The sequence below is a fragment of the Chelon labrosus genome (assembly GCF_963514085.1).
Source record: "Chelon labrosus genome assembly, chromosome: 11".
NCBI lineage: Eukaryota > Metazoa > Chordata > Actinopteri > Mugiliformes > Mugilidae > Chelon > Chelon labrosus.
The window spans coordinates 27693960-27707967 of record NC_140344.1 but is presented as its reverse complement, the minus strand read 5'-3'; the positions used below and the strand labels follow the sequence as shown (position 1 = coordinate 27707967).

At 42.2% G+C, this 14008-nt stretch overlaps 1 protein-coding gene across 1 annotated transcript in view; it reads right to left on the bottom strand.

Annotated features, from left to right (window-relative positions):
* Positions 1 to 2457: 2457 nt before the first annotated feature.
* The window catches only part of bmal1a (basic helix-loop-helix ARNT like 1a), a 32707-nt gene continuing 21156 nt past the window's right edge, over positions 2458 to 14008 (bottom strand). Inside the window, exons 13-20 of the mRNA XM_084555620.1 lie at positions 11983 to 12229; positions 11213 to 11319; positions 10259 to 10409; positions 10069 to 10148; positions 9854 to 9962; positions 8685 to 8778; positions 7381 to 7474; positions 2458 to 7286 (exon numbers count right to left, since the gene is read on the bottom strand). Coding sequence (XP_084411746.1) covers positions 7129 to 7286; positions 7381 to 7474; positions 8685 to 8778; positions 9854 to 9962; positions 10069 to 10148; positions 10259 to 10409; positions 11213 to 11319; positions 11983 to 12229 — 1040 coding nt within the window. The 3' untranslated portion in view covers positions 2458 to 7128. The remainder of the gene's footprint in view (positions 7287 to 7380; positions 7475 to 8684; positions 8779 to 9853; positions 9963 to 10068; positions 10149 to 10258; positions 10410 to 11212; positions 11320 to 11982; positions 12230 to 14008) is intronic.

Here is a 14008-nt window from a genome sequence, read left to right as displayed (position 1 = left end):
CTGTCTTTATACGATGACAATAAAGGAATTCAACTCAAGAAAAGATAAGATGAACATTTATTGATCCTCCACAACCAAATTCAAAGCTCGTGTCTTAATATACCAAATTATAAAGGTGACTGGCTCAGCAGTTAGCTTAAATGTGACATTAGTCAAGTCAAGTCAAGTCACGTTTATTTATATAGCACACTTAAACGCAATGTAATAATTAGACAAAACAGACAATGTCGGCAAGAGAGAAAGTGGTGTGAACAAGTTGGTTCTGTGTTGAATTAATTATTGAAAATAATCACTTTATTTTTGGCTAGTAACACAGGATGAGGGGTTTTCATAGTAGCATATGTTTGTACTGCGTGTATCCAAGCTAACATCCACCTCTCTGCCCTGTCTGTGGGTTTGGTTCCTTTAGGTAATTTTAATTACATTTTTTTTGCCCAAGTCTTTGTGTGGTTTTAGTTCAGTTGTTGTCAGTCTGAACCATAGACTGTATATAAATATGCACAATTCGTCCACACTTCCTTGCGTTGGTCAGTTGGTCAAATTCAATTCAATTCAATTTTATTTATATAGCCTCAATAACAATACAAATCGTCTCACAACGCTTTACAAAACCCGGCTAAAATGCAATTAGGGGGAGCTCTACTTGCTCTGGCTTCACTTTTGAGGAGCTGTATTGCCGTCCATATTTATACAGTCTATGGTCTGAACCTCCGCTAACGTTGACTTGAGCCTGTATTTACTGTATTTACCTAGAAAACGCCCATGATTGTAAGGGAGATGTAAGATAAAAGAAGGTAAGACTGTACTGATTTCTGAAGTAGCAGGGCAAGAAAGTGCATAAATACAAGTAAAATAAAATAATAGAAATAAGATTAAATATTTATTATAACACATTATCTTTTTAATATATACATGTTAGTGTAAAACGTGAGGTGAAATCCCCAAAGTGATATGATGACCAAAAAAGAAACATGGCAAATCATGTCACAAGTAATCTTTACAGTGCGTTGCATATACAGTATAATGATAAATTAAAATTAAAAAGAAATACTGGAGTTATAGATTGGAGGGGGCACCTTTGATTCTTAATTATTATCTTGAGGAAAGATAGAGTCAAGTGTTGTGGTATATGTTCCTAATGTAGCCCACAGACACTTTATTTATTTTTTCCCCCAAGCACCTTATTTTTTTTTTTATTTTTTTAATATTTTATTTTGTGTTTTTATTTTATTTTGTATTTTTATATTATTATTTTATTTTTTATTTATTTTATTTTGTATTTTACTATTATTATTTTTTTTTTATTTTGTATTTTATTATTATTTTTATTTTTTTATTATTATTATTATTATTTTTTTTTGTATTTGTATTTTATTTTTATTTTGTATTTGTATTTGTATTTTATTATTATTTTTTTGTTAATATATTTATACATTTTTATGTATTTTATTTTGTATTTGTATTTGTATTTTATTTTTATTAATATATTTATTAATTTTATTTTGTATTTTTATTTTATTATTTTATTTTTATTCATATATTTATTACCCATATACTCCCAATTGATTTTAGAATTGTAACATTTGTTTTTAAAGCTCTTCACGGCCTTGGCCCGTCTTATTTGTCTGAGATGTTAACCGTTGGTGAGTGTGGCGCGGCGGCTCTGAGGTCGTCTGACCAACTCTTGTTGGAAATGCCCAGGTCAAAGGTTAAACACTGGGGGGGGGGCCGAGCCTGTTCAGTTGCTGCATCCAGACTCTGGAATAAACTCCCCACTGACATCCGTCTCATCACTGACCTGGGTCTTCATCAAATCACAACTTAAATCTTATTTATTTAGAATGGCACTTTTGGCACTAATGTCATGTACTTGTTTTGTCTCTTGTAAAGTACTGTGCTTCACCTGTGGGTTGTTATAAATAAAGTACATTTACCTCAGCAGTAACATGTTAATATATAATCCATGTAATTCCTGTTTACGTTTACACTTTATTCACGTCACTCTTCCAGTCATGTTCACATCCTCCATGGACAGATTGGATAGTTAAACATTTATGACATAATTATATATATTTTATATATATATATATATATATATATATATATATATAGTATTGTTCTATCTTTTGTTTTTTCTTCCTTAAATGTGTCTTGTTTTTACACGTCGTGCCTTAAAATGACAAATAAAGTTTTCTGAATCTGAATCTGAATGATAATATGACATAATGTCAGTTTAATAGTTTTCATTTTATAGACAATAAACAGACGACTCACTGAGAACTGTATTAAAACTCAAACAGTCTGTTCATCAGCTGCTTTAATGAGTTACCTTTAACTGAATCATATAATAACAGCTGACCAAGCAGCAGCAGCAGCAGCAGCCTCAGGTAGAAACAAGCAGACGGAGGAGATCCAGTTTGACAGAAACAAATAATTTTATTTTAAAAATATTCCACTGCTGATACATACAATACACTCATCATACTCATATATATTTGCATAAAGTATACTCTTAACATGATAATATTTAAAGATTTGATACATTATTGTCAGGTGGGACGGGGGGTGAGGGGGGGGGCATATCAACAAGAGGGAGAAGGGGAGGGGGAGGGAGAGGTGGGGCACTTTAATGATGTAGTGTGTAGCGTAAAAACATTGAAACAGAAAACCACTAGAACAGATACAGAGGAGGGGCTGGGGCCTCGCCAGCTGACGCCTGATTGGAGGAGGAGGAGGAGGAGGAGAGGAGGGGGCGGAGCCTGAGCCAGAGCCTGGCAGGTGTGTGTGTGTGGCAGGAAGTCACACAGGTGACTCTTGAGCTGTAGATTAATTTAAAAAAAAAAAACTAAAAACCTTCTGCCCACATGGAAAGAAAACGTCACCAGAGAAATTATTTTGATTTGTTAAAGATAAATCTATTGATCTTTAAAGAATCTTTAGGGGAAATTAAAAAAATTTTTTAAAACTGCGCAAACATTTAATTTCCTTAAAATAATGAGCAACATTTTAAGCTAAAGGGATAAAAGTCATATTTAGGTATAAAACAAAGGTAGTTTGTTTGAGTTTCCAGCAGCTTCTTCAGTTCTAAATATTCATTAATCCATTTATTTTTTTAAATTTGAACATCTGTGGGTGTTTTCCACTTGTTCTAATTTGTTCTAAAAGCAAACGTGATGTTTAAAATGCTGCAGATTTGTACAAATGTGATCTGATTCTAATTTAAATATGTGAAAGAAGTTGTGTTTTTCTTTTTTTTTTTTTTTAAATCTCACATTACTGGTCGTTTGTACAGACGCGGGACAAAGGTCACGGTTTGTTCGAAAGTGTCACAAAAAGGTGTGAATTTGAACGGAAATAAGTCGAGAGAGAAAGACGAGCTGTTTAAAAGCTGAAACTGAATCATAGGAACAAAAATAAATAATAAAAAATAATGTCATGTTTAAATAAATACAGTTTCTATCATGTAAATCGTTGCTAATATTTATTGTGAGGATTCATTAACAACAACGTGATAGAACAACATCGACTAACGCCTCATCACACATAGAAGTTATTATTATTATTATTATTATTAATAAAGGTTATTCAGTAAGTTTGTAAGACAGGTAGCCCTTCATGTTGCTCCGTAGCCTTAAAGTGGCTCTAGTCTGATAAAGGTTGGTGACGTCTGGTTTAGTGTAGAGTATCACTGAAGGTCTCAATGTTGCTCTCTTTTGTTTTTCTGCAGGAATAAATCACAAAAATGTTTCTTTAGTCGATTAGAGGAACTGCACATCTCTACTTTCCTTTCATTTCAGGTTTTTTAGCCGTTAGGATGAGGAGGACGAGCTGCATGTAGCTGGACGGTCCTCCAACCAATCACAGGATCTGACGACTGCTTCATTTTAAAAAGTATTGGAAGTTTATTTCCTGTAGAATTTGAGTTATTTCTTTTCAAAAATGCATCTTTTACTTTTTCTTTCTTATTTGCATTTGGATCTAAGTTTGTTTTGTGAGGTTTCTTGTGTCTTGAATATATTTTCTATATATTTTTAAAGAGACTAGCAGCATTTAGCGAATGCATTAAGAAGACGGAGCACACTTTGATTCAATCTTGGGTTGATTTTCTTTCCATGCGAGGCAGACAGACGGACAGACAGACAGAGAGACAGAGAGACAGACAGACAGAGAGACAGAGAGAGAGACAGACACAGACAGACAACAGGACCGTGGAGGCTCCTCCTGACTCCTGTCCACCTCCGTCCTCTCTCTACAGGCCCGTGACGAGAGCTGGCGAGGGTGAAGAGGTCGTGTTGAGGATAATTCGTCATCGTGGAGGGGGGAGAAAAAAATAAACGGGGGGGGGGGCACTGAAATGAAGAGCTTTCTGCTCAGCGTCCCACTGACGTCTCTCTGTGAACCCTGTGACCTCTTAGAAAGTCCCGTCGCCTCCACCTCTGTGAAGTTTGCGTTTCTATTCTCGCTTCCCGTCTACGTTATAGCCCTCTGTGCTAACAAGGTCGTTTGACAGTTAAGTGCTAAACAGACCAAATTAATTGCATTTTTATTTATTTTTTTTAACAGTAATTCTGTCATTTCTGCAGGAAAATTCATCTCGGAGGTATTTTCTTTTAGCTCGGCCCCGCTCCAACAAGTCAGCAGGGGGCAGTTCCTATGTCGGGGGGGTAAATTCAAGCCCAGGTACTGAAACAAAAAAAAAAAAAGGCAAAGAAATACTTTCTCTGTGTCACATCTCTGCCGCCGAGAAGAACCGTTCAGTGACTGACTTCAGTGTCGAGGGGAGATGAGCAGGAGGAGACCCTGTGACCAGAAGGTTTTTTTTAGCGTTAGCCAGCTGATGCTAAGTAGCAGCCCCCCAGGGAGGTGAGCGTGTACCTGGAGCAGCAGCAGTCCTCAGTAAAATGGCAGTGAAGAACATTTCCTCATGGAGGAGCACTTGAATAGTCTTGGACGCCGAGCTCGTTCGGGTTAACCTCATCTGATCGACGCTCTCTGACGACGCTCTAGCAGCTAAAAAAAGGGGGAGGGGGGGTAAAAGGTTCAGGAGGTCTTCACAGGTCCTCTCTCACAACAGAACTGGATCTGATTCGTCCTAACGTCGCCTACGGAGCCGTCTCCAAGCTCCACGCTAAAAACTAAAAGTCGACTTCCTTCATCAGACGCATCGTGGGAGAATAAAGAACAGTACGCTGAATAATGGTCAAAAACCTTCCTCCTCAGGAACGACGACTCCTGTCCACAAACTAATAACGATGCATCTACCGCACACGAAACAGATCTGATAAGAGTCGATGTACAGTTAAAGAATAATTCACTTATTCAGACAGTGGCTACGTTTGCATGGACACTTGGTACGTGTGACGGTTCTCAGTCGTCCAGATGAAGGTTTATCCAAAAAAATAAAAAATACAAATAAAAACACAAAGCTGAAACAAGAGCAACTGGACTTGTAGACGTTTCATTCAAGTAGCTTCTTCTGAAAGACTTCAGGGGAGTTGGGGGTTTAAATAGGAACATCTGTAACACCTGGAACTCACATGGAAGTCAAGTTGATCTTGTTTTCAGCTGTGTGTGTTCCAGTAATAATCAGATTTAATACGCCTCACGTGTCCACCTCAGTCAGAACAGACTGATCAGGAGGAGCTTCGTGGTGTAAACCTTTACCAGCCATGTAAACTCTTGATGCGGCTGGTTTCTCTCTCTGAGCACGTCCGCTCCACGTCGGGGTAAACATCAGGCTGAGGGACAGAAACATGGAGGTAGAAAAACAAAGATGTGGACAGAGACGATGGAGACGACGCGGAGACATCTAGATAATCTTCTACCACTGAATCGATTCGATGTTCTTTTGTTATGTTTGCTGCAGATTTAAGGCTCCACAGCAGCAGAACCGCTCTAGTGACCGATGTAAACACACAAATCTGATCAGATCATTTTATTTGGCGTCTTTCAATCAGGTTGAGGGACCGTTGTCCATGGAAACGCAGCCACTGACTCTTATTTCGAAGCTTAAATCAAACCAGGTTCCTTTCTTTTACCTTCCGGACGGACGTGTGAAGACCTCTACTGAGCAACAGCCATCAGTGATTATTATAACGGACGAGGCGCCGCCGGCTGTGACTCCTCTGAGAAAATAAAATAAAAATACAACTCCGTGAGGACGAGCTGTGGAGCAGCGTGGAGAGAAGAGTTCACGTCAGATGAGGGAACAGCAGCAGCAGCTGTTTGTCACCGTTTTAAAAAGGAACAGAGAAATAATCTGCTCCTCGTGGAATTATGGGAATAAAAGGTCCACTAAGAGTCTTCAGCGCAATCCTCCGGAGGTTAACCACCACCACTTCCTGTGTTGGAGATCAGCTGTTTTTTGTTTTGTTTATATTGTACAGTATCCTACAGCGATGCTCCAAGGTACAGAGATGTCCAGAGAGGTGCCCCGTGGCAGGGTTCGGTAATCAAGTGCTCCTCGTCCCAACACCGCTCCACCCCCTACGTTAAACGTCGCCCGCTGTCTGTGAATGTGTCAGGAGCCCTGTGTCGGTTTGGGATTGGCCGTTTGGCCCCCGGCAGCGGCAGCAGGGGCAGCAGGGCAGCGGGGCAAGGGGGCAAGGGGGCCCCGCCTCCACCGGAGCCACTGCTGCTAAACAGAGTCAGTGAAGGAGCGTCGTCGTTTTTTTTTAGCACCGCAGTTCTGTCACTTGTGAGTCCGATTGCGATGGTGCGTCACCATGGCAACGGCAGGGATCTGCAGGGAACTACTAACACCGTTTAAAAAAAAAAAAAAATAATAAAATAAAAAAAAAAATGAACATCTTAACAAATCTGCAGCAGGATCTTTATATAAAACTCCTCCCGCTCGTGTCGGTGAAACTCGGCTCCGCCCACAGGGAATGATGAGTCAAAAAGCAGGAGTGAAATCTCAACCGTCGTCCACGTCCGAAGCAGACTCTTCAGTTTCTGGACTTCTCACTCAAACAGCGTGTTTATTAAGATGGACTTTTTTTTTTTTTTTTTCAAGTTAGTGTTTAGTTGTGTGCAGACGGCAGGAAACACGGCCGGGCCAGAATTCACCCTTGACTGAACTCTCTCCATCAGCGGCTCTGGTTGTTCCCTTTCCTGCTCCCTGCTTCCTCACAAAGGCCAGGGCAGGTCGCTGAAGTCGACGGGGCCGCCCAGGCCGGCGTCCGCCTCCAGCAGGGACATGATGACCGCCATCGCCGCCTCGTCGTTGCTGGGGCTGCTGGAGCCCGGCTCGTCCATGATGTCTATGCTCAGGTGGGAGTTGTCACCTGCAGATGGATGAACAGTTGTTAACAAACGGATGATTGGAAGAGAGAACACACACAAAAACAAAAAAAAAGTGCACGTATTTGTTTGACTCACTCATGATGGACTGGTTGGAGTAGGGGTAGCCGACAGAATCGGGTCCAGGTATGATCCCCGTGCTCGGCAGATCAGGTGTCCCTCCGTTCTGGATCTATAGAGGGGGCAAACATACGTACACAGGGTCAAGTTTAAAACTGAGCTGAATGTGTTTACATTCTCTCCTCAAACACAACGAAAGCAGAGGCTTGTGGGAAAAACATGCAAGCGCCTGCATACTTTCTGCTCTCAGGTGACAGGAAATAACCATTTCCTCTCCACAGAAACGGGTAGAGCTTGGTTAGCTGGGGGAAGCTAGGAGGAGCTACTATTAGCTGAGAGGCTAGGAAGCTAAGATCAGTCACTAATAGCTGAGAGGCTAAGAAGTGCTAATATTAGCTGGAAGGCTAAGAAGGTAGGAGGAGCTACAATTAGCTGGGAGGCTAAAAAGCTAAGATCAGTTACTATTAGCTGAGAGGCTAAGAAGTGCTAATATTAGCTGGAAGGCTAAGAAGGTAGGAGGAGCTACAATTAGCTGGGAGGCTAAAAAGCTAAGATCAGTTACTATTAGCTGAGAGGCTAAGAAGTGCTAATATTAGCTGGAAGGCTAAGAACCTAGGAGGAGCTACTATTAGCTGGGAGGCTAAAAAGTGCTAATATTAGCTGGGAGGTTAGGAAGCTAGGAGGAGCTACTATTAGCTGGGAGGCTAAGAAGTGCTAATATTAGCTGGAAGGCTAAGAATGTAGGAGGAGCTACAATTAGCTGGCAGGCTAAAAAGCTAAGATCAGTTACTATTAGCTGAGAGGCTAAGAAGTGCTAATATTAGCTGGAAGGCTAAGAAGGTAGGAGGAGCTACAATTAGCTGGCAGGCTAAAAAGCTAAGATCAGTTACTATTAGCTGAGAGGCTAAGAAGTGCTAATATTAGCTGGAAGGCTAAGAACCTAGGAGGAGCTACTATTAGCTGGGAGGCTAAGAAGTGCTAATATTAGCTGGAAGGCTAGGAAGTTAGGGTGAGATACTATTAGCTGGGAGGCTAAGAAGTGCTAATATTAGCTGGGAGGTTAGGAAGCTAGGAGGAGCTACTATTAGCTGGAAGGCTAGGAAGAGCTACAAACTGTCCTATAGAGCTGGTCTCTTCTGAATCTTCTGAATCAGTTAATTTATTCTCGACGATCACGATAATGTGAAAATATTTGTGGATTTGAATGTTCAGATGACACGACGAGTTTTAAAAGTAAAACTTTGTCGTTTTGTTAGCACTCATCACTTCCTGTCTCTCTTTTCATGCTCTGGTTCTCAAAGCCGGCTCCTGTGATGAGTTACCTTCTTGCCCCCCGGGGAGCAGGTGTCAGGTGGAGGGGTGCTGGTAATATTCAGAGGGCTGGAGCCACAGCTGGAGGGGGAGGAGCCTCGAATCCTGAAAGATGGAAACAGATGATTGGATTTTGTTATCACGTATGTTTCAACCAATAAAGAGAAAAAAAAACATCTTTGCATACAACTGGATAGTCCTCCAACCAATCAGAGACATTTCATAATTATTTTATGTCTTCATTAGCGCATAATCTCTTGTAACAAATTATTCTCAATGGGATCTTGATCCAGATGGGACAAAACAGACTCTAGAGAGGACCGTCTGTGTCTCTGCACTGAAATAGAAACAGGTTCTCCTAAATGCTTGGAAAGGTAGTGAGAATATTCAGCTGCTTGCATTCTGCATCCTCACCACTAGATGTCACTAAATCCTACACACTGGACCTTTAACTGATCGTTGAGTCCACGTCCTGGAAGCCAGATACAGCTTCCACACCTACAGATTTGTTGGCGGTTAAAAGTTGGACCGGAGTCCTTCCACTCTGGCAAAGATCAACCAGGTCGATCCAAGTCATTTGGGCGGGGCTTTTTATTCGGTGGAAGCTTAATTTGTTTACAACACAATTGCTGCCGTCTGGGAAACGAGCCGTTTAAAGTCCAACCATCACATCTGTTGTAAAAGATATTTACAGTAAAATAACTTTTGTCGAGAATAATTCGCTTAAAGTCGAACACTTCCTTGATCTGACTGGTGTAACTTTGCCTCTCACTTTTTGAGCTGCTGATGAATCAAGATCTAAAATACTTGTTTTGTCAGCGTAGACAGAGCTCTAGTGTCAAACCCCACATTCAATAAAATAAAAGATATTTTCTAGTGGAGGGAGTAAATAGTAAGTCAGCGGATTGAAGAGGCTGCAGAGTGAAAGCGCTGCCCTATTTTAGTCGTCTCGCTTTTCAAACGATGAGGAATTATTCAATAGCAGTAATGTGAAATGGTGGCTTCTGGTATCTGATCAACAGCACGTCCCTGTGTCAACTCTATCGCCACAATCTGCATGAAAAACTAGGCCACAGCGGTTTCCCATCAGAGAACCTGCAGACTTCTTCAGCTCTGCAGGGTTTTTTTTGCCCCCCCCCCCACCCCCGAGATTGAAACGCAAAAAAAGATTTCCCCTCACCTCTGGATCTCCATCACTTCCTCTGCAATCATACGACCGATCTTCCCGGCTCCCGCTCTCGTGCCGCCGGGGATGCCAGGCACCGTCTGCAGCGCCCGCCTCCCCCCACCTACCGAATCAATAGCAATCAGAGGAGAGGAATTGATTGGCTGTGAACACGATGTGAGTTGTAGAAAAAAATAAAAGGGCGTGAAAGAGCGGAGGAGGCTTTTTACCCTCTGAGGTTAGAACGCTGTCCATACTCTGTGGAGAGGCAGCAGACTGGGGGTAATCTGATCCCTCCATCATGGGACACCTGAGGAGAAACGCACGTTGAGAAATCGTCCAGCTACGAGTTCATCGCCTGTAGATTGCTAAAAGACAAAGCACGCTCGTGTGCGGTCGCCGTCATTGTCGGATACTTACGATACGACAGTGTTGGTGGAGACGATGTACTCCACCTCCTTGGTCCAGGGGTTCATGAAGCTGAACCATCGGCTCCTCAACGTGATGAAGGAGCCGTCTTTGATCTTGAATTTGTAACAGTTGGTGTTGATCTTCTCTCTCATCTGCAGCACTGTGGACACAGGAAGTACACGATGAGTACGTTAACACGGCAACACGGCTTACGAATCAAAGTCTGGACAGATGATCCACCCATTTAGACGGATGAATAGTCTCTGACATGCAGTGGAGTGAGGCAGAAAGTAGCAGAGACATAACTATGGGTAGTAGATTAGAGTAAAACACACAGTTTGTTTATCCCGTGCGAATGCGCCACACAAAACACAGACATGGAGGCTCATTTCTGAATCACAGGACGTCCCCATGTAAAACAAATCCCGTGCGGATAGGGCTATATGCTCTACTTGCATGGGACTAGCTTTACCTGGGGAGTTCAGAGGTCGTCAGATCTCAATCCCTGTGCAAATCGGCCATGTCTGTAATTTGTGAAGTAGAAACTACAACGCAAATTACCTCCTTCTTTTGCCTCTTTTCACTTAATAATGTTAAAGGCTGTGTTATAAATCAAAGTTTGGACAGATGTTTGGGTGAAAAGTCAAAAACCATCAGCAGAGGAGATGGATGAAATGCGTGCCAGCGTATTTTGGCGTGTCGGATTTAATTTAGCGATGCATTAATAATGTGTTCATCACATCAGTGAAGGTGTGGCGGATTTAAACACCGACAGGTAGTTTGCAAATAAATTCTTGGGTCTTGTCGCATCATGTTTTCATTTAAAAAAATAAATATATTATTAATTCAAATGTGCAAAGTAAAGCTGTCACGTAACGAAGTGGAAAGTAGAAACACAAACTCCGCAGGTCGTTTGTCTCCAGGTAAATCTAGTCCGGTGTGAATAGCTCGTTCTGCAGGTACCTTGTCTGTGACACTCTGCCAGGTGGCCGATGTCGTCCTGGTGGAAATATTCGTAGAAGGACGTTCCCAGAAGCTCCTGGGGCAGGTAGGCGAGGATAGCTGTGGCTCTGCAGAAACAGAAAGGTGTGTTTAAGGTCGCTGTCTGCTGCTGCTGCTGCTGGCGTGTGGAAGTCTGTAAAAGTTGATGACATCTAACTCAACATCATCTCCTGTGTGGTATCGTCCTTTAACTGCCTGATGCTGCAACGCTGCAAACCTCCCAGCTATGGGATAAATGAAGGATTATCTTATCGAATTTAAAATGGTAAAATATCTGAATAATTGCAGGTTGATTTAAGGGGTTTTTAATAGAAACAGAGCTCTGTAGACACAGCTTCAGTTTTTAATACGGTCTATTTTCAGCCCATATTCTCCTCTGTCCTTGCAACCATATAACATATATTACGCTATTTAAATAACATTTACATCATCTATGACCTTCTACTCTGATTGGCTGGAGATTAATATAATAAAAGAGTGTGTAAACAAGTCACACAACTTCCTTTAATTCAAATATTCCAGCTGCTTTATTATTCTATACGGCTTTTCTTCTTTCTACTATTTTATTTCAGTATAAAATGATGAACACCAAATGACAGAAGAGATGAACTGAAGAGGAAGTGGCCTTATAAATCTGCTTTAGGACTCAGGACATGTTGAACTTTGCAGTCCTATCAAATAAATCACGATGAAGTGGCCCCCGTCTGACCCCCCCCCGCCTCAACACTCACCTCTGGTCGACGAAGACGAACTTGCCGTCGATGGCGTGCCGGGAGACGTACTCGGTGGGCTTCACCCTGATGTCTGCCAGGCTGGGCTGGGGGACGATGTGGGGGTGCAGGCGGCCGATGGCCACCAGGCAGCTCAGGTTGCAGCCCTCGTTGTCGGGCTCGTTGTCCTCGTCGAGGCCCATCTTGGTGGGGGGCCAGCTCTTCAGGTAGCCCGTGCTGTGAATGGTGCAGAAGCTCTTACGGTCCGCTGTGAAGAGAGGGAGGAGAAGGGAAATAAACAGGGGGCTGACTTAGCAGGAGACTGGGGGGGGGGGGGGGACGATGGGAGATTTTGTTTTACAGTTGATTGATGATGATAAAAGCAGATCTGACTGGTTCATCATCACATTTAAAACTGATAAATGAATCAGAAAACAGCAGCAGTAGCAGCAGGAGAATAAAGTTTGTCTCCATGAAATATTCAGCTGAATGCTAAAGATAGAATTCAACATGACCGGTGACACTGGGCTGCGTGACGGTGCTTAATGGTTGCGACTACAAAGACCCTTCGTTCACAGTCCAGTTCCTCCATCAGCGGCCGAGCAGGGCGACACGCAGCCGGCCATATGCGCCACTTTCTCTCGGGCCACTGCGGCGCTGACGACAAAGGTTAATAGAGGATAATGCGATGAATAAATTCACATCTAAGGTATTTAATTAGCTGAAGTAGTCGAGACACTAGGAAGTTGTTGTGCTGCAAAAGAAGGAAAACATTCCTTGTTTCCTTTCCTTTAATTCTTTGTATGTCACTATTCGATGGTGCAAGAGGAGGAAGAGTGACTTAATCCCCGGTCACGCTACTACCCTGAACACAGCGTGTCCTCAGCTGAGACGTGATGTAACGCTGCACTCAAAAGCTTTTCCGCTGTAGTCGTCGCAGCTGAAGCCATCGCGTGCCAAGTTGGCTCCGGGTGCGTTCACATCTGACGAGTTTGGCTCGGTTCAAATAAACTCTGGTACGTGTTTACGGTGGTTCATTTGGGCCAGAGACGTGGACGATGTATAGCATGTCCTAGACTCTCAGCAGCTTGTAGCTCTTCCGGTTTCCCACTACTGGGTTACTGGGTTGAGGGGAGGGGCCTCTGTGGATCATCCCACAGATACTTGATCAGTTTGGGATCTAGTGAATTTGGAGGCCAGGTTTTTTTTTAGTTATTCCTAAAGCATTTTTGTGGGGGTGCCTGGTCTGGTCTAGGTGGGTGCTACATGTCTAAGTAACATCCACATAAATGAATGCCAGGTCCAAAAGTTTCCCAGCAGAACAATGAATTGTCACAAGATGGTCAATGTTATTTACTTCTCCTGTCAGTGGTCATAATGTTGTGGCCTCCACTAACCACATTCTGCTGCCAGACACCACAGGACACCCTCAGAAGGCCCATGTCCATTCTCTGATGGGTCACAACTGTTTTGGAGGCACAAGGGAGACCTAGACAATATTAGGAAGGTGGTCATAATGCGATGCCAGATCAGTGTCGTTATACTTTATTTAAATTTTACCTTTTTATGTTCCGAAACACTTAGTTGAGCCCGTTTGTGGTTTTTAATGTAATAAATAGAATATTTTTTTGGGCCCGATATGTTAATAAAGTAGGTTAAAGTGAAAAAACAGATCACATAGGTGAAGTCGAGATGAAAAGAAAGATACCAAACATGGGTATGGTGAATATTTATGAATCAAAAGTATTCAAAAACAGGCTCAGCTCAGGGTTAAAGGGCGACATCTTTCTATTTACTTTATTTTATCAACCAACCTAGAGATGTTTCACTCATTTTAGTTATATTAAAAAGGATTTTCTGCTTTTCAATAAATGCTAGACAATGATGAGGTTTAGTATTTGTCAGGGCTAATACACAAACTAATACATAAACCTAGAAAGGCAAACTTCCTTGGTTGTGCAACCGAGATGCTCTTGTGCCAATTGAGGTGTGATTCCTTCTTCTAATAAGGATGCATCTCTAAGAATAGTCAGAGCGGAACACCAGG